Source organism: Rana temporaria, chromosome 3 (assembly GCF_905171775.1).
Source record: "Rana temporaria chromosome 3, aRanTem1.1, whole genome shotgun sequence".
Classification (NCBI taxonomy): domain Eukaryota; kingdom Metazoa; phylum Chordata; class Amphibia; order Anura; family Ranidae; genus Rana; species Rana temporaria.
This window is the reverse complement of record NC_053491.1, coordinates 337,323,937-337,348,684: the sequence shown is the minus strand read 5'-3', so window position 1 is coordinate 337,348,684 and position 24,748 is coordinate 337,323,937. Positions and strand designations below refer to the sequence as shown.

At 44.8% G+C, this 24,748-nt stretch overlaps 1 protein-coding gene across 1 annotated transcript in view; it reads right to left on the bottom strand.

Moving 5' to 3' along the window:
* Positions 1–24,240, bottom strand: part of ADAM19 (ADAM metallopeptidase domain 19) — a 143,729-nt gene extending 119,489 nt beyond the window's left edge. Inside the window, exons 1-2 of the mRNA XM_040345076.1 lie at positions 24,044–24,240; positions 1,069–1,172 (exon numbers count right to left, since the gene is read on the bottom strand). Of these exons, the coding sequence (XP_040201010.1) occupies positions 1,069–1,172; positions 24,044–24,137 (198 nt within the window). The 5' untranslated portion in view covers positions 24,138–24,240. The remainder of the gene's footprint in view (positions 1–1,068; positions 1,173–24,043) is intronic.
* Positions 24,241–24,748: the final 508 nt, after the last annotated feature.

Sequence of the window (24,748 nt, the reverse complement as noted above, 5' to 3'; positions counted from 1 at the left end):
TCAATATTTTTTACTTTTTGCTATAATAAATACCCCCCAAAAATATATATATAAAAAAAAAAAATTTCCTCAGTTTAGGCCGATACGTATTCTTCTACCTATTTTTGGTAAAAAAAAAAAAAAAAATCGCAATAAGCGTTTATCGGTTGGTTTGCGCAAAATTTATAGCGTTTACAAAATAGGGGATAGTTTTATTGCATTTTTATTAATTTTTTTTTTTTTTTACTACTAATGGCGGCGATCAGCGTTTTTTTTCGTGACTGCGACATTATGGCGGACACTTCGGCCAATTTTGACACATTTTTGTGACCATTGTCATTTTCACAGCAAAAAATGCATTTAAAATTCATTGTTTACTGTGAAAATTACAATTGCAGTTTGGGAGTTAACCACAAGGGGGCGCTAAGGGGTTATGTATGACCTAATATGTGTTTCTAACTGTAGGGGGTGTGGTTGTAGGTGTGACGTCATCGATTGTGTATCCCTATAAAAGGGGTCACACGATCGAGGACAGCGCCACACAGTGAAGAACGGGGAAGCTGTGTTTACACATAGCTCTCCCCGTTCTTCAGCTCCGGTTACCGATCGCGGGACTCCAGCGGCGATCGGGTCCGTGGGTCCCGGAGCTTCGGACCGGGTCGCGACCCATGGCTGGGCACAAGCAGAGGACGTAGCTGTACGTGCATGTGCCCAGCCGTGCCAGCCTGCCGACGTAAATGTGCAGGAAGCGGTCCTTAAGCGGTTAAGATTAAAAAAAAAAAATTCCTTTACAAACCCTTTAACAAAATTCTTATCTTATACAGTTGTCCCTGAAACAGGCATCCCCATTGGAAAATTTACCTTGACCTCTTGCTCTGGTGACAACTCAAAATGATTAAAATTTCTATCTCAGTGGGCTAAAAAAAGAGTGAATCATGCCAGCCTGGACACTTGACTAATGGTCTAACCTTTCATTACCTGATCCAAAACCAAAGGAAACATTCTTGCCTTTACATACACTTTAAATTAAATGTATTTTTGAACTGTAATCCATGGCATCTGTCTACTCATCAATTCAGGTTTACTCACCTTCGGGTTGTTATTTTCAATGCTTTGGGATGTCAACCAGCGTGGTTCAGTCACTTCAGAATGTAAGAAGATCTTTTCAAGATGATTGGAATGCTTACTGGCGGCTGTGATCAGGAAGATGAAAAGAAAAACTTATTTCCCTAGACAAAGACACAGCTTTTTTTTCTAAATAATATTACAGAGGCAGTAAAGCAATGGCATTATAATAGTGTGAATATCCTTTTTATAAAGTAAAATCAGTATATAAACTTTAAAAGTACTCACTGACCTCTGTAGCTATAGCCACTGTGAAGCAATTAGTCCTAAAAGTTTACATTGCAAGCAATAGTAATTCAAGTAATTTTCTCAACCATGAGACCACTTCTCCCCTTTCTGTGAATCTGAACTCTGTTTATATTAGAGATTAGAAGGTTGGCAGACTAGGTCACTGCTGTGAGGGAAAGGAGTTGGCTCGGTTCACACTGCCGTGACCTGAAAGTCACGCGACTTACAGTACGACTTTGCCAGGCAATTTCAGTGCAACTTGAAGCAACTTCAGGGAATGCCTGGGTAATCTTTCTGTAATATTGGATCCAAATCACATCAATTAAGATGAGGATCCGACTTGGAAGTGACTTCTATTAGTCTATGGGCACAAGTCAGATACAAGTCGACTTGAAGTAGTACAGGAACCTTTTCTAAAGTTGGAGCGACTTCAGCAGGGATGGACTGGCCATCGGGACCGATGGCTCATTGGGTCGTTTAAAAAAAAAAAAAACTGAGACCCCCCTCTGTCTCTCAGCCCCCCCCCCCTCTTTTAGCCCCTCCTTTGTCTTTCAGCCCCCCACTGTCTCTCAGACCTCCCTGTCTCCCAGCTCCCCCCTCTGTCTTTCAGACCCCCCCTCTGTCGCTCAGACCCCTCCTCTGTCGCTCAGACCCCTCCTCTGTCGCTCAGACCCCTCCTCTGTCGCTCAGTTATCCTCCACTGTCTCTCAGACCCCCCCCCCCCCCTCTGTCTCTCAGACCCCCCCTCTGTCTTTTCCCCCCCTCTGTCTCTCAGCTCCCCCCCTCTGTCTCTCAGCCCCCCCCCTCTGTCTCTCAGCTCCCCCCCCCTCTGTCTCTCAGCTCCCCCTCCCTCTTGTCCCAGTCCAGCCCTGGACTTCAGTAGTGCTAATTAAGACAGCTCTCTTGACTAAAATTGGATTTTACTTGTCACGTGACTTGGGGTCTCACAAGTCAGATCCCAAGTTGCAGCAGTATGACAAAGTCAGTCCAAAGCTTTGTTTTGAAGCAAGTGTAATCTAGCCTTATTTAGGTGTCAAAGAAATTGACACATTACAAAATACAGGAGTGTCAAAAGTATCAATTGGCAAAAACCTAGAATTTCTTTTGTGTATTTTTATATGTGAGACCGAAGAGTTGGTCACGTAGACCAAGCAGAAGTACAGATAACCAGATAAAAGAAGAAAAAAAGATGGACTAAAAGAAGAGTTGGACTTCCTCCAGAAGCGATCACCCCAAAAAGACTCATGTCACCATGTTCCAAGAGACTATGGAGATTGAGAACGCGTGGGGGTCCCCCCAATATCCATACCAGACCCTTATCCGAGCACGCAGCCGAGCCGATCAGGAAATGAGGGTGAAGACGAGCGAGCAACCCCTCCTCCTGAACCGTACCAGGCTGCATGCTCTCAACATGGGGGGTAGGTGCTTTGGGGCTGGTGGGCGCCCTGCGGCCCCCCACTCCAAAGCACCTTGTCCCCATGTTGATGAGGTCAAAGGCCTCTTCCCGACAACCCTGGCTATTGGTTTAATGGAATTGGTATATGTTTCGCGCCACAAAAAAAATAATATATGTTACCACAATAACACAATATGTGAATTGTTGAATTACAATTATATGAAAAAATAAATAATTAACATAAATTGGAAGCTGCCTCCCTAAAACAGTATCTAAACAGTGATATGAAATTGGTAGGGTAGGGGGCGCTACGTGCAAATAACAAATAAGTTATACCCTAATAACAAATTAATATAAATAAAAATGCAAAAAAGTCCATGCATAATAAAGTGCAAAGGTGCAAATAAAACTCCCAGGATATTGCATTAGATAATCTCCAAATACAACATTGAATATATGCAATACACGTTGATTGATGTGAGAAGAATCTGTGCTCATGAAAGCCTTCACCATATAATAAACATTGCATCCGACGTGATCTGATAAAAGATGGCTCCTTTCCAGCTCCAGTTGACTCTTTAATTAAAAAGAAGTCAAATGCGCTTGTTTGGGAAACACTATCCCATAGGCCAGGGTTCCAGTATCGCAGTCAGATTGGAGGTATATAAACCAGAATGAGAGACCATAATAGTGTGATACCGTTTATTAAAAAACGTAAAAACATATAAAGCTAGCCAAATGGCTCCTTACTAGATCAAGTGCCTCGATCCCGGCACTGAGGCTGTAAGCGTGGGTCAGTATAGGAGAGGATCTCCGTTGTAGTGTGCTGCAGCGATGAAGTGTGCGTGTCACTGCCGACAACCAGCAGACCCGGAAGTTGCGTTGTACGTGAATGGTAATCCAAACGAAACGTACTTCGAGGCGTATACCATTCACGTACAACGCAACTTCCGGGTCTGCTGGTTGTCGGCGGTGACATGCACGCTTCATCGCTGCAGCACACTACAACGGAGATCCTCTCCCATACTGGCCCACGCTTACAGCCTCAGTGCCGGGATCGAGGCACCTGATCTAGTAAGGAGCCATTTGGCTAGCTTTATATGTTTTTACGTTTTTTAATAAACAGTATCACACTATTATGGTCTCTCATTCCGATTTATATACCTCCAATCGGACTGCGATACTGGAACCCTGGCCTATGGGATAGTGTTTCCCAAACAAGCGCATTTGACTTCTTTTTAATTAAAGGGTCACTAAAGGAATTTTTTTTTTAGCTAAATAGCTTCCTTTACCTTACTGCAGTACTGGTTTCATGTCCTCATTGTTCGTTTTTGCTTTGAAGTAGCTGTAATTCTGCTGTGATCTCCACACTTCCTGGTTGCCTGTTTCCTTAGAACCATGGTACTGGGAGATTTTCACGGTGGTCTAAGCTGTCATTACTGTGTGTCTAAAACTCCTCAGAACCAGTCAGATTCATTTTAAAAACAAAACACTGCCCTGGATTTGTTTGTTTTTGTTCTGTGAGTCTTCCCGACTCACCTCTCACCCGGAACTTCATGTATGTACCTTTAAAACCGAAAGTGAAACTAGAGGCACATTATATGATAGATTAAATTCAATTTTTAATCATTTTTAAAAGGAATCAGTTCACTTTTATGTCTCTATACCCAATAAACAGTCATTTCAGCAAAACATTTTTTTTCCTTTAGTGACCCTTTAAAGAGTCAACTGGAGCTGGTAAGGAGCCATCTTTTATCAGATGATGTCGGGTGCAATGTTTATTATATGGTGAAGGCTTTCATGAGCACAGATTCTTCTCACATCAATCAACGCTTATTGCATATATTCAATGTTGTATTTGGAGATTATCTAATGCAATATCCTGGGACTTTTACTGGCTATTGGTTGTCAGGGTCTGCGGGCGGGGGGCTTATTGGAATCCAGGAGCCCCGTTTAATAGGGGGGCCCCCAGATCCCGGCCGCCCACCCTATGTGAATGAGTATGGGGTACATCATACCCCTACCCATTCACCTGGGGGGAAAAAAGTGTCAATAGAAAAATAACACACTAGACAGCTTTTTAAAGTAATTTATTAGGCAGCTTCGGGGGTCTTCTTTCGACTTTGGGGGTCTTCTCCGGCCTCTTCTCCCGCTCTCCGGTGCTTTCTGCCTTCTGCCGGGCTACTCCGCTATCTTCTTGCAGCTCTTTTACTAGCGGCGGCCCGGTCTTCTGCGCCATCTTCTTCCCTCTTCTCCCGCTCTCCGGTGTCCTTCTGCCAGGCTCCTCCGTTATCTTCCTGCAGCCCTTTTACTAGCGGTGGCCCGCTCTTCTGCGTCGTTTTCTTCCCTCTTCTCTTTCACCGATGTTGACACAACGATCTCTGCCGATGTAATGCTGACGATTTATATAGGCATGGGGCGTGGTCACGGGGTGATATCACCCAGTGACCCCGCCCCTTATGGCATCACAGTCCCATCATGCCCCGGGACTGTGACGTCATAAGGGGGCGGGGGTCACCGGGTGACATCACCCGTGACCACGCCCCATGCCTATATAAATCGTTGCGCACCGCGGACATGGCATTACAGCGGGAGAGATCGTCATGTCAACATCGGTGAAAGAGAAGAGGGAAGAAGACGACGCAGAAGACCGGGCCACCGCTAGTAAAAGAGCTGCAAAAAGATAGCGGAGGAGCCCGGCAGAAGGACACCGGAGAGCGGGAGAAGAGGGAAGAAGACAACGCAGAAGACCGGGCCGCCGCTAGTAAAAGAGCTGCAAGAAGATAGCGGAGGAGCCCGGCAGAAGGTGGGAGAAGAGAGCAAAGAAGTCGGAAGAAGACCCCCGGAGCTGCCTAATAAAACAAAACCTGTGTAGTGTGTTTTTTTTTCTTGACACTTTTTCCCCCCCAGGTGAATGGGTAGGGGTACGAGGTACCCCATACTCATTCACATAGGGTGGGGGGCCAGGATCTGGGGGCCCCCTTATTAAAGGGGGCTCCCGGGATTCCGATAACCCCCCTGCCCGTAGACCCCGACAACCAATGGCCAGGGTTGTCGGGAAGAGGCCCTTGTCCTCATCAACATGGGGCCAAGGTGCTTTGGGGTGGGGGGGCCGCAGGGCGCCCCCCCTGCCCCAAAGCACGTACCCCCCATATTGAATGCATGCGGCCTGGTATGGTTCAGGAAGGGGGGGCGCTTGTCCCCACCCCCTTTCCTGATGGGCCGGGCTGCATGCTCGGATAAGGGTCTGGAATGGATTTTGGGGAAAACACCACACCGTTTTTTCAGCATAGGGGGTTCCCCTTAAAATCCATTCCAGACGTTTTTTTATTTAAAATTTGGCGTGGAGTTCCCCCTCATGATAGGCCACTGGCAAAGTCCCGTCCTGGAGGCGACTTCAAGTTGTGTTGTAAGTCACCCCAAGTCGCGCTGTGGTCCACGCTCAAGTCGTGTCCAAGTTGCCTCGCAAAGTCGCGCACAAAGTCGTGTTGCCCCTGCGTGAACCGGCTCTAAAGGCATATTCTGGCACATGCTGCTTACAGGGAGATTTTGAAACACTCTTCTTCAATAAACAGAGCTGTCCTGATAACCAAGTTCATATGAACAATTATTTCCTATTGAAAATATAAAGCAATGTGATATTAAACAGTGCCGGACATATGACAATATTGGCAGGGTGCCAATTGGCCGACTCTATGATAATAAAGTATTCCATCTCCAGCACACTTCTATGCAATAACATAATGTGGGTCCTTTGCAGATGCACAGAAGAGGGTCCCAGTGGTAGGCTCAGAACAGGTTTCTGTGAATGCAGCCTATTGATTCTTAACCCAATAGAATTGTTAAGAGCAAGTTCACTTAAAAAAAGCTTACCCCCTCCTCCTGCAACCAGAAGCCTATTTAACCACTTCAGATCCAGAAAGTTTTACCCTCTTTATGACCAGGCCATTTTCTGCGCTACCTTAAAGCGGAGTTCCACCCAAAAGTGGAACTTCCGCTTTAAGCACTCCTCACCCCCTTACATGCCACATTTGGCATGTGATTTTTTTGGGGGGGGGAGTGGGGGCTTCGGTAGGAGTGGGACTTCCTGTCCCACTTCCTCCTTCCACCCAGGGACCGCCTCAGCGACTTCTCTTCTCGCCTTAGGCGGCCCCTCCCTTTAGGCGATCTCCAGGGACACGCGACAGGTCCCAGGAGATCGCCTGTCCATTCATAGAGCGCAGCGCGAGTCACGCATGCACAGTGAGTGCCACGGCCAAGAAGCCGAAAGCTGTCACGGCCGGGTGCCCACACTACGAATGGAGGCGCCGGCTGGAGAGGGGGGGGAGAGGAGTGGAGCTCCAGGCGGCCGTGTCGCTGGACCATGGAGCAGGTAAGTGTCTGTTTATTAAAAGTCAGCAGCTACACTTTTTGTAGCTGCTGACTTTTAATAAACACTAAAAGGCTGGAACTCCACTTTAACGGGTTATTGCACAGTCATGCAATACTGTACCCAAACAAAATTTATATCATTTTTTCCCCACACAAATAGAGCTTTTGTTTGTAGAATTTCATCACCACAGTTTTTTTATTTCTTATTATATAAACAAAACAAAAATAAGAGCAAACATTTTGGGGAAAAACACAATATTTTTTACTTTTTGATAAAAAAATATATCCAATAAAAAAATGTAATAAATCAAATGTCTTCATAAAATTTAGGCCAAAATGTATTCTGTTACATGTCTTTGGTAAAAAAAAAAAAGTGTATTGATTGGTTTGCGTGAAATTATTTTGTGATGTCATGAGGCCATTAAATCTAAGGTGAGAGGAACGCCTCCCTCTCTTCTCACTCTCCTGCTCCAGTCCACAAGAAGCTGTCCGTGTGTGTTTGTCTCTCTCTCTTCTTATTTCAACAGATTGTGCCAGTGAAGCATTGCAAGCTTCTCCTGTTTTGAGACAGGAAATCAATCTCTGACAGTATATACTGTACACTGAAATTTTTACTTATTTTTTTTATACTACTAATGGTGGTGATCAGCCACTTCGAATGGAACTGCCATAGTGCAGGGGCAATCTGACACTAACAGATGCTGGGGGGGGGCTGACTAACTGCCACTGACATCACCAGTGACACCAATACAGTGCTCAGTGCTAAAATGATGCACTGTCACTATACTGACACTGGCTGGGAAGGGGTTAACATCTAGGGGCAATCAAGAGGTTAAATGTGAGCCTAACACGGTTAATGGCCCAGATTCTCAAAGGGCTTACGACGGCGCAACGCAATGTGCACCGTCGTAAGTCCTAATTTGGGCCGTCATATCTATGCAACTGATTCTTAGAATCAGTAACGCATAGATAACCATTAGATCCGACAGGCGTAAGGCTCTTACGCTGTCGGATCGTAAATGCAATTTTTTTTTTCCGCCGCTAGGTGTCGCCTCCGTCGTTTTCCCCGTTGAGTATGCAAATTAGCAAAATACGCGAATTCCCGAACGTACGCGCGTTCGACGCAGTGAAGTTACGACGTTTACGTTAGATTTGCGACGCGTAAAGTTGCCCCTGCTATATGAGGGGCAACCAATGTTAAGTATGGCCGTCGTTCCCGTGTCGAAATTTAAAAATTTACGTTGTTTGCGTAAGTCGTCCGTGAATGGGGCTGGACGCCATTTACGTTCACATCTAAACCAATGACGTCCTTGCGACGTCATTTAGCGTAATGCACGTCGGGAAATTTTAGGGAGTACGTTCGGCGCGGGAACGCGCCTAATTTAAATGCTCCACGCCCCCTACCCGGATCATTTGAATTAGGCGGGCTTGCGCCGGGGTATTTACGATACGCTGCCGCAACTTTACAGGCAAGTTCTTTGTGAATAAATCACTTGCCTGTAAAACTTGCGGTGGCGTAACGTAAATGACATACGTTACGCCGCCGCAGTTTTGCGCGATTCTACGAGAATCTGGGCCAATGTGTTTACTAAGCAATGTGCCAGTTTTTACTCCCTTTGCAAGTAAAACGGCACATAACTGCTGTTAGTAGAGAGCCCTGTGTTGTTTACCTACACAGGGCTCTCTTCTGTCATCCGCTCCGCCAATCGGCAGGTTTCCGACCATAAATCATTGGGCGGGACTCGCTGATCATCTTGTGCTGGAGTGAATGACAGCGCAGCAGCACAGCCGGGGGGCGGTGGTCGCGCATGCGTTCCCTCTACCCGGAAATACTGGATCACGTGCACGTATGTGATTTTGACAAATGAGGAATGAACCTCTAAAAAGCATTAGAACGCCCCCTGCATTAACCCCCACTTCACACAAACACAAAGGGTTTGCCGGGAGGTAGACTGCGCTTGTGCAGGATTCTAAGGAATGGCAGGCTTTCTGACATCTGTCATGATCTTATCTCCCTGATGCCGACTAGAGGCATATGACAAGCTCATACATTGACAGCCTTGCAGTTTTGTCATCCATCACACTGCGGACAACCATGTGGTGTTTTTCATCTGCCATCTATGCCGATTACCAAGATTTTAACATGTAAATGTACTATTTGTTTTTATGGAATAAATGATTTTATCATTTTAATGAGGATCTCTCGCTGCCATTTTTGTCATATTATGCAGCTAGTTACCCTACTTATGACTGCCACGTTCATTTTCAGAATGAGCTTAAAACGATCGGCCAAACCTTTAAACTTTTGAGTAAAAAATATAAAAGATGAGGCTGTGACAAGTAAATAGCAACCCAACATGGCAAGCCTTAACCAGGGCACTTTCACCAGCTTCCTATCCAAGCCAATTTTCAGCTATCAGCGCTGTCTTAATTTGAATGACAATTGCGCAGTCATGCAGCAATGTACCCATATGAATTATTTTTATATTTTTCACTTAAATATAGCTTTTTGGTCATATGTAATCACCAAATTTTTTTTCCTGCTAAAACAAAACAAAAAAAAAGTATTTTTTGGTTTCTGTTATAGGCAGAACTGATGGGCACTGTTGGGGCTGCACTGATCAGTGCCCTGATTATCAGTATAGATGTCCCCTCTCACACTTGCTGGTTACCAACTCTCTTCTCCCATCACAGCATAATGAACAGAGGGCCGATAACCAAAAAGTGTGTTTACATCAAGATCAGCTGTGATTGGACCCAGCTGATCACGCGGTAAAGAGCCGCTGTGATTGACTCTTTGCCCTGATCTGTGTTTAGCGACAGACACCCTCCCAGAACTGGACTACATTCAGTTATAGCGTGGTCGGCAAGTGGTTAATATTGTGCATGCCTGTAAAATGACACCCAAAATTCGCCATAAGCGTTGCTTTAAAAATCTTTGCAGGTTATCATTCTGTCAATTTGCCATCTGGAGCAATATGTAAGATTTTTTGGTTGTAAAAATTGTTTTTACTCGCCACATGTGTTTATGCTCTTACCATGTGTGTGTGTGGAGAGGAACTTCGATTTCCTTGTATTTTAATGCGATTTTCTTTTACCTTTTTTATCAATTATCTTTACGGTAGCAATAGTTATTTCCCCCCCCTCTACTTCCATATTTCTCACCTAGGTGAGAATGTGGGGAAAGATGGTTTTAAGGCCTCCCCTTTCCTCATAGCAGAGGCGGCTCTAGACTTTGTGAGGCCTTAGGCAAAACTTAGACCTGAGGCCCCACTCACGCCCATAATGGGAAGCCACGGAAAAAAAACATCAATTGCAGACTCACTGTGCCCATCAAACACAGCCACTGTGCCATCAAACGCTGCCACTGTGCCCATCAATCACAGGCACTGTGCCAAACGTAGACACTGTGCCATCAATTGCAGCCACTTTGCCCATCAATTGCAGCCACGTGCCCATCAAACGCAGCCACTGTGCCCATCAAACGCAGCCACTGTGCCAAACGTAGCCACTGTGCCATCAATTGCAGCCACTGTGCCCATCAATTGCAGCCACTGTGCCCATCAATTGCAGCCACCGTGCCCATCAAACACAGCCACCGTGCCCATCAAACACAGCCACCGTGCCCATCAAACACAGCCACCGTGCCCATCAAACACAGCCACCGTGCCCATCAAACACAGCCACCGTGCCATCAAACACAGCCACCGTGCCATCAAACACAGCCACCGTGCCCATCAAACGCAGCCACTGTGCCCATAAATTGCAGCCACCGTGCCATCAAACGCAGCCACTGTGCCAATCAAACGCAGCCACCGTGCCCATCAATTGCAGTCACCGTGTCCATCAAACACACCCCACTGTGCCCATAAATTGCAGCCACCGTGCCCATCAAACGCAGCCACCGTGCCATCAAACGCAGCCACCGTGCCATCAAACGCAGCCACTGTGCCATCAATTGCAGCCACTGTGCCATCAAACGCTGCCACTGTGCCATCAAACGCTGCCACTGTGCCATCAAACGCAGCCACCGTGCCCATCAAATGCAGCCACCGTGCCCATCAAACGCAGCCACCGTGCCATCAAACGCAGCCACTGTGCCATCAAATGCAGCCACCATGCCATCAAATGCAGCCACTGTGCCCATCAAACGCTGCCACTGTGCCCATCAAAAGTTGCCACTGTGACAAGGTACAGACAATGATGATGAGACCAATTAAAATTATTTATTTGAGAAAAGAAGCACTTATCATGAATGAAGAAACAAACTCCTCCAACAGAATTCATATTAGCCCATGCAGATTGCAGAGATAATATGGTATTTAACCTGGGGGTGCATTATTGTATTTTTTTATATATATATATATATATATATATATATATATATATATATATATATATATATATATATATATATATATATGAAAAAAAAAATACAATAATGCACCCCCAGGTTAAATACCATATTATCTCTGCAATCTGCATGGGCTAATATGAATTCTGTTGGAGGAGTCGACAAGTGCTTCTTTTCTCAAATAAATAATTTTAATTGGTCTCATCATCATTGTCTGTACTTTGTCACAGTGGCAACTTTTGATGGGCACAGTATATATATATATATTTATATGGGGAAAAAAATACAATAATGCACCCCCAGGTTAAATACCATATTATCTCTGCAATATATATATATATATATATATATATATATATATATATATATATATATATATATATATATATATATATATATATATATATGACAGATAATATAGTTTTATATAATAGACTAGGGTTGTCCCGATACCACTTTTTTAGGACCGAGTACGAGTACCGATACTTTTTTTCAAGTAGTCGCCGATACCGAATACCGATACTTTTTTTTAATGTCATGTGACCGTTTTCAAACCACAATACAGACCAAAGATATTTTCTTTAGAATTATGAAGAACTGGTACATCATGGTGTGGGGCTGTTTTTTAGCATACGGTACTGGAAAACTACATATCATTGAAGGAGTGATCACTGTCAGTGCAGCTCATCGGTGCCAGTGCCCAAAAGTGCAGCTAGCCAGTGCCACCTATCAGTGCAGATCAGTGCCCATTAGTGCATCAGTGCAGGGAGGCAGCTTATTAGTGCATCTCATCAGTGCCACCCAATCAATGCCAGTGCCACCTATCAGTGCCATCCATTTATGAGTGCCATTCAATCAATGCCAGTGCCACCTATCAGTGCCATCCAATGGTGCCATCCAATTTGCGTTCGATGTCACAAAAAAAAAAAAAAAAAAGTATTCTATTTTGGTATCGGGAGTATTTGCGCGAGTACGAGTACTAGCGCAAATACTCGGTATCGGTCCCGATACCGATACTGGTATCGGTATCTGGACAACCCTATAATAGACCATGACCACCTTCTGCTCCCTCACCTGCTTGGTGACACTGACTTCCTTCTCCACGACTAAAGGCAGCAGGAGTCAGGACTCTGAGGTTCGGAGAACCAACTTCTGTCTCTCCCGCTCTCTCTGAGTCTGCCCTGCAGTGCAATCTGGGAGTTGTAGTCTCTCTGCAGAGCACAGGCACTAGACGGCCAAGTTGAAGTCTGTGTGCCTGTGCTCTGTGGGAGAACTACAACTCCCGCCATGCACTGGGGCCGCCATCGCCGACTTTGGGTGGAGCCTGGGAGCAGGGGGCTTATCGAAATCTGGATTGTACATTGTACCCCTACTCATTTACCAAAAAAAGTGTCAAGAAGAAATCCACACAGACAGACACCATTTTTGACAATTCCTTTATTAAAAAACAAACAAAAACAATGTCCCTGGGTGTAGATCCATCTTCAATCACAACGCCTGCCACCACCGCTGACCGGAGAAAAAAAAAATCTCCACTCGTGCCGCAGGCTCCCACCGTCTGCCTGCTCTGCTTTTTTTTAGCAGAGGCTCTAAGAAATAAAATGGCAACCATTTCAGCTTTTTACGTCACACGGTATTTGCGCAGGAATTTTTCAAACACTTTTTTTTAAAAACTGTTTCATGAATAAAAAAAACACAACACAGTAAAGTTAGCCCATTTTTTGTATAATGTGAAAGATGATGTTACGCCAAGTAATTGGATACCTAGCATGTCACGCTTTAAAATTGCGTGTAATTGGGCCAAACTTTAGTACTTAATAATCTCCATAGGCGACACGTTATTTTTTTTTTTTTACAGGTTACCAGTTTAGAGTAACAAAGGAGGTCTTGGGCTAGAATTGTTGCTCTTGCTCCAACGCACGCGGCGATACCTTTCATGTGTGATTTGAACGCCGTTTACATATGTGGGTGCAACTTAAGTATGTGTTTGCTTCTGTGCGCGAGTACGCAGGGACAGGGTCACTTAAAAAAAAAAAAAATTATCTTTATTTCTACACTTTCTCTTTAAAAAAAAAAAAATGATCCCTTTTATTCCTATTACAAGGAATGTAAACATACCCTTGTAATAGGAATACCCTTGTGACAGGTCCTCTTTATGGAGAGATGTGGGGTCTATAGGATCCGTAATCTCTCCTCCAGGCTAGAAAGAACAAAAAATTATTTGTCTCGACCGTTTCAGCCAAGTCCCTGGCATTGTTTACTTCAGCCACCCCCGGACGTGACGTCAGAACGTCACGCCCGGGCCTCCGTGGGTCATAGAGATGAGAGAAATCTCTATGATCAACTTCTGTCGGCGACCGATTCATTCTCCGGCTCGCCTCTCGCACAAGCAAGCCCGGAAAAGCACAGGAGGGCAGTGGGGGGGATGTCCTCTCCCGCCGCCTGTAAGAATGATCAATCGGCTAAACTGTTCTTATGATTGTTCTTACGGTGCACAGAATCGGTGGGCGAAATAGTCCAGGACGTCATATGATGTCCTTTGACTGGAAGTGGTTAAATAGCTTAGTGGTAGGGCCACCCAGCGACATCACCTAGTGGCACCTCCCCCTTGTGATGTCACCGATCTAGCTAATGTTGAAGAAGTTGGTGCCCGCCGGCTCCCAAAATTTGCATATGAACAGCTGCTTAGGAAATCCGCAGTGAAAATGGATAGGAAATTTGCACCGGAAATGTGTGAATCTAGCCTAACTCTCCAAAATTAAAAAAATAATTGTGCCTTTAGTTGTACTATAACAAACAAGTAGGTCATGCCTTTGTTTTCGGCCTAGGTCTTCTAAAAGCAGCAGCCTGGTACTGAGAGGCACAGGGGCTGGTATCACTATGGAGGGGGTGATCTAGCCTGTTTAGTCGGCTCATCTTTAAATAAATCACTTCACACATAATGGAGAGACACATTTGCCTGCAGCAATATTTAATATTTTATTCAGAAAGAAGGACACCGAGAAGGAGTTAGGGCGGCCATGACAGGTGTGACTATGCAGAGCTTTCAGAGACTTTTCCCTAGAGATTGTGTGTGGATGTGTAAATGGGTCTGGTCTCCGTCCTCCCACACTCACTGTGTGAATTCTTCATCTTCCTTTCTAAATATAGTGTGCTATATATTACACCCAGGAACACTTAGCCACTGCCTGCCCAATTATATATACACAAACGCTCTGAGGCCAGTGCACGTGTCTGAAAACTACAGTATGTCCACACTCAATATAAAAAAAAAAAAACAACATGCACTGAGCACGTGCAAACAGCCAATCACTCACAGCAACCAATCAGAATTAATCTGTTTATAGCTCATCAGTAAACTAGCATGCAGTGATTTGCGATGAATTACAATACTTTGTACACAGCCATCATGAACTGATAGGTGTGCCATGCATTAAAGGGTTAGTTTTTTTTTACCAAAAAACTGCCTATGGAGATAAGAGGCACCTGTAGATAAAAATAAACTGTGCAGCTTTGACCATAGTTGAAAAATTCCCTTGCGATAGGTGTAGGCCTATTTAGGTACGTCAAGAAACCCGACTGAAAAACTCCCAGGACATTGCTAATAGAGGCCAAGATATAGCTATCACTGTTCATCGCAGGAGTAAGCTCTCAAATGCTGAGCTCAAAACTACTGCATCAGAGGATAAAAAGCGCATATGAGGAGGTTTGAATCAGGGGAAAGAGTTCACTTCTGTGATAGTGAAGGTGAACAGTAACAGCTAGGTCTCTCTTAGCAATGTCCTAAGCATGCCCTGAGAGTTTTCCAGTCAGGCTTCATGAGGTACTGCACTTAAAAGGCCTAAACTTATAGCAAAGACATTATTTCACTTTGGTCAAAGCTGCACTGTTTGTGTTTATCTAGGGACATCCCTTATCTGCATAGGCAGTTTTTTTTTGGTAAAAGTGAACTATGCCTTTATCCCCACTGCTATAAAATAGCTTTTAGCTAAACAGTAAATACAGATTGCTGACAGCTGGTTTTGGCTGTAAAATATTGCTGTACAGTATTGCTGTCTGCATCTATTCACTCAGTTAGCATGCATACTGTACATCTGGATGTGCGTTTAATTCTGGGCTCTGCGGCTGGATTGTAAGCTCTGCTGGTGACTAGGAGTGATGTGGCCAGTGTCCCAAGTTACCAGGGCTGTGCTGCCAATGTGGCCAATTGAGACGGCCACCTCAGATGACACTCATGAGGCACAATAGAAATGTGGCACTTCCATACCTGACACTCCATGCAGGCCACAATAACAGCCAATGATGCTGTGCAGCCTTGCTGCCTGCATTCTAGCACCCAATAAAACTGTGTGGCATGGCTGCCAGCGTTTTAACAACCAATGACACTGGGTAGGCTGGTCGCCTGCAACCTAGCAACTGAAGACAATGTGTGCCCTGGCTGCAAGTGTCCCAGCAACCAAATACACAGTGCAGCCCAGCCACCTGCATCCTACACCCAATCATGCTGTTCACCACAGCCACCAGCAACCAATGACACTGTACAGCTGTGGCCATCCGCTGGCATCCTACCAATCAAAGACTGTGTGCTGCTCGGCCACCATGATTCTAGTAACTAACAACTGCAGGTTGGTGGGGACAGCAAAATCGGTTCTGGAAAAAGTGCTGTGCCTAGCACAAAATGTGTCAGTTAGGACTTGCTCTTGCTGCCTATTTTAATAAAAGAAGGATATTAATTTTGCATCTCAGTGTGTGGTGCTCCTGTAGCTGGTACAATCTATTGTTATAGTGGAGACGATCTGAGCCAGCACCTGAGGTGCAACTAAAAAGTGGGGAGCCTGATCTCACCGTCAGCATCATTTGCCTCATAATGGTCACACTACACCAATAATTAAAAATAAATCTGCAGATTTGCTTTTAAACTTTGCTTCAGACACACATCAAACGCAGAAAAAAACGACGCCTATATTCCTGCCCTGGGATCTGCTAATGCGGTCTGCATGATTAAAAACAGGCCACTGCGTGTACATGTGGGATACACAGGACCGATTACATATACTGTACACTTTATAAATAATGCATGAATTAATACATTCATGTTCTGAATTTATAGTAAATATTGATGTCAGTATTTATATATATTCATCCACTCATTGTGTGCATCCAAACAGTGGTGCTTCTCTTACTGTAGACAGGACCACGTGGTAAAGTGGAATTGCAGCTCTTATGATCATTTTGTAATCAATAAATATTGATTTGAAAATGAACCCAGAATAGTTATCATACAAAAGGAATTCCAAAAGTAGCTAATGAGTGCACAGCTCCCATACATACTGTAGGTCTAAGGTCACGTTTTAACAAATGTTAAAAGAGGGGCTTGATGACAGTTCAGCACCCAGGTCTCCTTTCAGTGGGGCACGGTTAGGGTTATGCAGCAGCGATGAGCTCAGGGATGTTCAGATCCTAGTCCAAACCCACTTGAGCGAGCCCACCAGGAAGCCGTCACTGTACTGTGTCATTCATAAGTGGCTGAGGCATACCCTGCCCCTTGAATATGTGCGGCTGTGAGGCAGGTTATGCCTTGGCCGCTTATGAATGGAAAAAGTACAGTGACAGCTTCCTGGTGGGCTTGCTCAAGGATCTGAACACACATAAGCTCATTCCTACATAGCGCCAAACATCACAAGCAAAATCTAGGCCAGCAGGACAGTCCCTAACAATAAAAGGCATAGTCCACCTTAAATGCACCCACGTTATTAAAAAAAAAAAAAAAAAAGTGAATTTATTTGATTTTGTAATGAAGCCTGCTGAGCATTGCAACCATGATTAGTGGGTTGCAGGTGCAAAGCACAGACCTCTGCATTGTTTATATCCCAGTCCCAGGTCTGTAAGACAGTACAGGCCATCTGTTATAGGGCTGGAGGAAGTAAACAATGGACTAAAAGCGTGGTGACGTCCCTCTACTTAGGGAGGCTTCACATTATCCTTCTGCGCTTTTGCTAAATAGCACCTAAACTGAGGTTTTCATGCAGGTTAGCTGCACTTTGCCATAGCTTTCTATGAGGTTCTGCGGTTTTGGTGCAGTGTCAGAAACTGCACCAAAACTCCTACATGCTGCATCTTTGGGGCTCTCTCTGGAATTGCACCAAAACCGCGGGACACCATTGAAGTCTAAAGGAAAGTGCAGCTTACCCAAACAAAATAAACGGGTTAGCTGCGGTTTGCCCAAAGCAAATCGAAACTTGCACCAGGGCAGTACGAAGCTGTTCTTATGCTGGCATAATTTACAAGTCCCTCTGCCGCAGTAGTAGATGGGACAGATCCCTATGAATAGATGACATGAATCAGGGCCACACATAAGCGTGCTATATAAAATCAACAGGACACCTTCATCAATAAATGTTTTCTGAAACTACGAATAGAATAAATCAAGCCATGATCCTCTCGAAAACAGATGCCATATCCAACGATAATATACATAAATTAAAGAAAATATGGACTCCTTTTTTTTCTCCTAATTTTGACACTTCTTTACTAAGACCTTGGGGCCAGATTCACAGCCAGCGGGCGCAATGTAACTTTTCTGATTTAAGTTACACCGCCGCAAATTATACAAGTTAGTGCCCGATCCACAAAGCACTTACCTGGAAATTTGCAGCGGTGTAACTTAAATCCGTCCGGCGCAAGGCGGGCCCAATCGAATGGGGCGAGTCCCATTTAAATTAGGCACGCTCCCGCGCCGGACGTACTGCGCATGCTCCCGACTCTATTTTCCCGACATGCTTTGCGGGAAGTTACGTTGCGCTGAGTTTTGTGAATCGCGACGGGTAAAAAAGAGTTGCGGCGGGAAAAATAAAAGATTTGAACAAATTTCAAAACCGACGCGGGAACAACGGGTATACTTTTGCATGGTAGAGTACCTTTACACTTTTGTAAAGGTACCCTATCTTTGCGACGGCAAACTAACACTTACGGCGACTTAACGAAGGGAAAAAGCTTTCGTGGATCTCCGTAAGTGCTAATTTGCATACCCGACGCTGGATTACGACGAGAAATGCCCCCAGCGGCGGCCGCGGGACTGCATCCTAAGATCCGACAGTGTAAGTCCATTACACCTGTCGGATCTTAGGACTAGCTATGCATAACTGATTCTATGAATCAGCCGCATAGTTAGAAACAGAGATACGACGGCGTATCAGTAGATACGCCGTCGTATCTCTTTTGTGAATCTGGCCCTTGGTAACTATGAAACTTTGTTTTAATAACTGCCAAATAGATACTATGGGCCGGATTCTCGTAGAGCCGCGCATCTTTCTGCCGGCGTAGCGCATCTCATATGCGCTACGCCGACGTAACATAGAGAGGCAAGAACAGTATTCATAAAGCACTCGCTCCCTACGTTGCGCCAACGTAACGTAAGTTATTCGGCGTAAGCCCGCCTAATTCAAAGTAGGTGGACGGTGGGCGTGATCCATTTAAATGAACCGTGACCCCATGCAAATGATGGTCCGAATCACGTTGAAGATACTCCCTAAGATACGACGGCTCAATGCCTACGACGTGAACGTAACCTACGCCCAGCCCCATTCACGTACTACTACGTAAACGATGTAAAATACGACGGCTGTTCCTTCGTCCATACCTTTGCATGGGATGCGCCTCCTATAGGTGGAATAACTTTACGCCGGACGTACGCCTTACGTAAACGGTGTATATTACTGCGACAAGCGCAAGTACGTTCGTGAATCGGCGTATCTCGGTCATTTACATATTCGAAGCGTAATTCAATGGAAGCGCCCCTTGCGGCCAGCGTAAATATGCGCCCAAGATACGACGGCGTAGGGAACTTACGTCGGTCGGACGAAGCCACATTTCAGGCGTATCTTGCATTAAGAATCAGGCGCATAGATACGACGGCGCACATTGACACTTACGCGGCGTATCTGTAGATACGTCGGCGTAAGTGTTACCTGAATCCGGGCCTATATATATATATATATATATATATATATATATATATATATATATATATATATATATATATATATATATATTGTTACTAAGAAATCCCCAGAAACCTCTACTAATTTTGACTTTTTTCTTCTTATCTTTACTTTCCTTTTAGTCTTTTCTTTTTTCCTTATTCTATCCTGTCTTTTACTATTTATTTTTATATAATAAAATGGTAGCGAAACACTCATTTTTACAATGTTCAATTATAACACAATAATAGATAGTAAGCTCTAATGTCCTATTATAAGTTACTGCATCTCAAAGTAATTAATACAATTTTTTTATTACATATCACTATAAAAGTTTAACAACTTTTCAATTTTTTGTTTCTCTTAATTATATAATTGTTCAAATTGATTGTAACACCTTAGTTCTTTAAAAAAAAACATATAGCTTACTTAAGACAGGTATTTGCACCCACTTCCGGCAACACAGTCTCGAGCAGACTGCGGGTGTGACGTCACCTCCCGCCCCCCTCCCCCCGTTGTGTTCTGGGAACAGTACACAGTGGGAGCCAATCGGCAGGCGTATCGCGACTCGCGCATGCACCATAGGGAACCAAGCAGTGAAGCCGGAGCCCTTCACTTCCTGGTTCCCTCACCGAGGATGGCGGGGGGGGGGGGGCAGCAGAGTGAGGAGCGATCACTCGTCCTCTGCTGTGGACGGCCCTGGACTCCAGGACAGGTAAGTGTCCCATTATTAAAAATCAGCAGCTGCAGTACTTGTAGCTGCTGGCTTTTAATATTTTTTTTTCAGCGGACATCCGCTTTAAGGTGAAAACATTTTTTCATTTACAACTCCTTTAAGCACAGCGCTATCCTGTTTGGGGACAGTCATTTCTTATAACACCCCCAGGTTAAGGTTACAGTGGTCAGAAAAGTGAAGTTCTTGAGTTGCAGATGGAGGACATGCCAAGGCCTCATCCACACGCGGCCAGCGTAATGTAAACATCCCTTGTAATAGGAATGGTTCGTGACAGGTACTCTTTATGGAGAGATGCGGATTCAATAAGACCCCACATCTCTCCTCCAGGCTGGAAAGCATTAGATTGTGAAAAAAAATTCACAGATCTAATGCTTTCAGCCGCGATTGCGGCTGTGTTTACATTCCAGGACCCGGGCGTGACGTCATAACATCGCGCCCGGGCCTCCGACGATCATAGAGATGACTGGTGACCATCTGGTCACCAGTCTACTGTATGGTTTCCATCGGACGCCGGCGGATCGTTTCTCCGGGTCTCCGATGGCAAAGGAGAGCCCGGAGAAGCCCTGGATGGCGGTGGAACCGCCGCTATGATCATTCTTATGGTGCACAGAATCGCCGGCTGAAGAGATGGATATCTGAATGATGCCTGTGGCTGCAGGCATCATTCAGATATCCCCACTGAAAGTCATATGACGTCCTTGGGCTGGAAGTGGTTAATAATGCTAAAAGTGAAACAATAAAAGTGAAATATCCCTTTACATTTTGTACCTAGGGGGGTGTAAAGTTAGCATGTGAAATAGCGCATGTTTCCTGTACTTAGAACTGTCCCTGCACAAAGTGTAATTTCTGAAAGAAAAAAAGACATTTAAAACCGGACTTGTGGCTATAATGAATTGTTGGCTCTGGCAATTCAGAGAGGATTCATTCATAAAAAATAAAAATAAAAAAACGTGGGGGTCCCCACAAATTTAATTACCAGGCCCTTCAGGTCTGGTATAGATATTAAGGGGAACCCTGTCGTCAATTAAAAAAAAAATGACGTGGGGTTCCCCCCAAATATCCATTCCAGACCCTTCAGGTCTGGTGTGGATTTTAAGGGGAACTCCACCCCAAATGTAAAAAAAAATGGCGTGGAGTTCCCCCAAAAATCCACACCAGACCCCTTATCCGAGCACGTTAACCTGGCCGGCCGCAGAAAAGAGGGGGGGACAGAGTGCGCCCCCCCTCTCCTGAACCGTACCAGGCCACATGCCCTCAACATGGGGAGGATGTCCCCATGTTGATGGGGACAAGGGCCTCATCCCCACAACCCTTGCCCGGTGGTTGTGGGGGTCTGCAGGCGGAGGGCTTATCAGAATCTGGAAGACCCCTTTAACAAAGGGGACCCTCAGATCCTGCCCCCCGTGTGAATTGGTAATGGGGAAAAAAACGCACAAAAAAGTCCTTTATTAATAAAAAAATTAATAAAAAAAATACAGCGGTGGTAATCCACTCGGTCCCGGCTTCCTGCTCCAACGTTGTCTGTGTCCAGCGACGGGTGATCTCCTCTCCGGTCCAGCGATGAGAGGATCTTCCGGCATCCAGAGCTCCAGAGCAGCTGGAGCTTTGACATTTCTTATAAAGGGGAGGCGGGGCCACCCGTCACTTGACCCCGCACCCTCTACGACGTCACTGGGGAAGCCCAGTCTTCCCCCTTGCGTCAGAGGGGGCGGGGTCACGTGATGGGTGGCCCGCCTCCCCTATATAAGAAATGTCAAAGCTCCAGCCGCGTCATTCCGCTGGGCTGTGTCCGGCAGAGAGAGGCGGCCTCTGATGCTGTGCTCTGGAGTGCTGGATGCCGGAAGATCTTCTCATCGCTGGACCGGAGAGGAGATCACCCGTCGCTGGATACAAACAACGTTGGAGCAGGAAGCCGGGACCGAGTGGATTACCATCGCTGGATTTTTTTTCTATTGATAAAGGACTTTTTTCTACGGTGTGTGTGTTTTTTCCAACTATTTACACTTCCTTTGTGAAATGGTAGGGGTACAATGTACCCCATTACCAATTCACATGGGGGGGGCAGGATCTGGGGGTCCAGATTCTGATAAGCCCCCCGCCCGCAGACCCCCACAACCACTGGGCAAGAGTTGTGGGGATGAGGCTCTTGTCCCCATCAACATGGGGACATCCTCCCCATGTTGAGGGCATGTGGCCTGGTACGGTTCAGGAGAGGGGGGGCCGCACTCTGTCCCCCCCTCTTTTCTGCAGCTGGCCAGGTTAACGTGCTCGGATAAGGGGTCTGGTGTGGAGTTTTGGGGGAACTTCACGCCATTTTTTTTTAAATTTGGGGTTGAGTTCCCCTTAAAATCCACACCAGACCTGAAGGGTCTGGAATGGATATTTGGGGGGAACCCCACGTCAATTTTTTTTTAATTGACGGCAGGGTTCCCCTTAATATCCATTCCAGACCTGAAGGGCCTGGTAATTGAATTTGGGGGGACCCCCACGCTTTTTTTTTTAATGAATGAATTCTCTCTGAATTGCCAGAGCCAACAATTCATTATAGCCGTGAGCCAGTTTTAAATGTCTTTTTTTCTTTCAGAAATGACACTTTGTGCAGGGACAGTTCTATGTACGGGAAACATGCGCTATTTCACATGCTAACTTTACACCCCCCCCCCCCTAGGTACAAAAGGAATATTTCACTTTTATCGTTTCACTTTTAGCATTATTAAATTCACTTCTCCCGGAAAAACGTCCGTTTTTTTTTGTTGCATTGATACATGTCCCCTGGGACAGAACCCAGGTCCCCAAACACTTTTCAGGACAATAAATTGCATATTAGCCTTTAAAATTAGCACTTTAGATTTCTCCCATAGACTTTAACAGGGTGTTCCGCGGCTTTTCGAATTTGCCGCGAACACCCCAAATTGTTCGTTGTTCACCGAACAGGCAATGTTCGAGTCGCTCATCCCTAGTCCCTGGAAATGGTTCTTTAACAAAAAGTTCACTATGACTTTAAACACTGTATACAAGAAATCTGATCTGTTTAGACAAATATGGGAGCTGCCAGGAGCATGCTGCAGGCAGGGGCTCTCATCCTCATCCTTCCTTAGCAGGTCACTGCACAAGCATACAGCCAGCCAAGTGTACAGATTGTGCCAGTGACTCAAGTAGTGAGACAAGGGGAACACTGGCCATTCAATTTAATTGTGCAATCTACTTTATGGTGGCCACACACACTCTGATCACTTCCCTTCCAATTGATTTAGACTGGATTTGAGCAAAGTGAGTCGATTAGCCAGAGTGGAATATTGTTATTATTATCATTATTACTCAGATACTTTGTGCATGCGTAGGATCATATTTCTTTCCATCAGAATACACGATTACATTACGGAAACAGGGATGTGATCAATAACTGGCCATCAAAGTTTGCTTCCCCATGTGTGTTATTTCAATCAAATTACTTATTAACTATATCGATTTTTCCTATTGGAAGAGATTGATCGCAAAAGAAAAATCAATCATTTATTGAAGCGTGTGTGTCCACTCTTGCCATGTAATATGAGGAATAGTCTAAACAATAATTTGCATTTGAATCTAATCAGACATGTGCTTGCACTACACAGTTGATGTGTAGATTTAAATGAGATTGTACAATCAATGCACCTTCACTAGAAAGGCAAAATCTGCAATCTATCTACTCAGACAGGTTCTCTTTAAGTCACTATTAGTTCACCCATTACCATACAATGTGCATATGAATTGCCTCCCCCAGTCTAATACACATGTATGCACGGAGCACCACCCTGCTCATAGTGATGGAGCGATGATGATGATGATAATAATAAGACAGTCATTGTTCTATGGAGTGTTTAGCATCCACTTGCCTGTCAGAGTGGGAGGTTCAGATGTCAGCAGAATCAGCGTCATCCCCATCCATATCCAGACTCGGATCCCCCCGAGCCCCGCAGCTCCTTCCATCCGCGGGATCCCCGGCTACCCCCGTCCACATGCAGCCCGGCTGTCATCCACAGAGCATGTCCTGCCGAGCCGAGCTCTGCATACACAGCCGGGCTGCTCCGCTCTGGACACGCCCACACTGACACTGACAGCTCGACATGACACGCCCCTCCCTGGAGGAGAGCCGCTCTTCTATTTCTATTTATTACATCTACTAAGGTAGTTATAATGCCGCTCTTCCGATCCTCCGATCTTGGACTGTGTCTGGACTCAGCGACTAGGATTCCTTCTTTGATGCATAGTAGCTCTGTGATAGAGTTCAAATAAAAACACATCTTATCTGCCAATGTTTACACTCCTCTTCCAATTATTTATATATAATTATATAGAAATATGAGATATTCGTATTGGTGTGTGTATGTATATATATATATATATATATATATATATATATATATATACACACACACACACACTGTATATAGCATTTGTAATATTTATTTTATATATATACATATATATATTTACACACACCGTATATATCATTTTTATTATTTATTTATATATATATATATATATATATATATATATATATATATATACACATATATATATATATATATATATATATA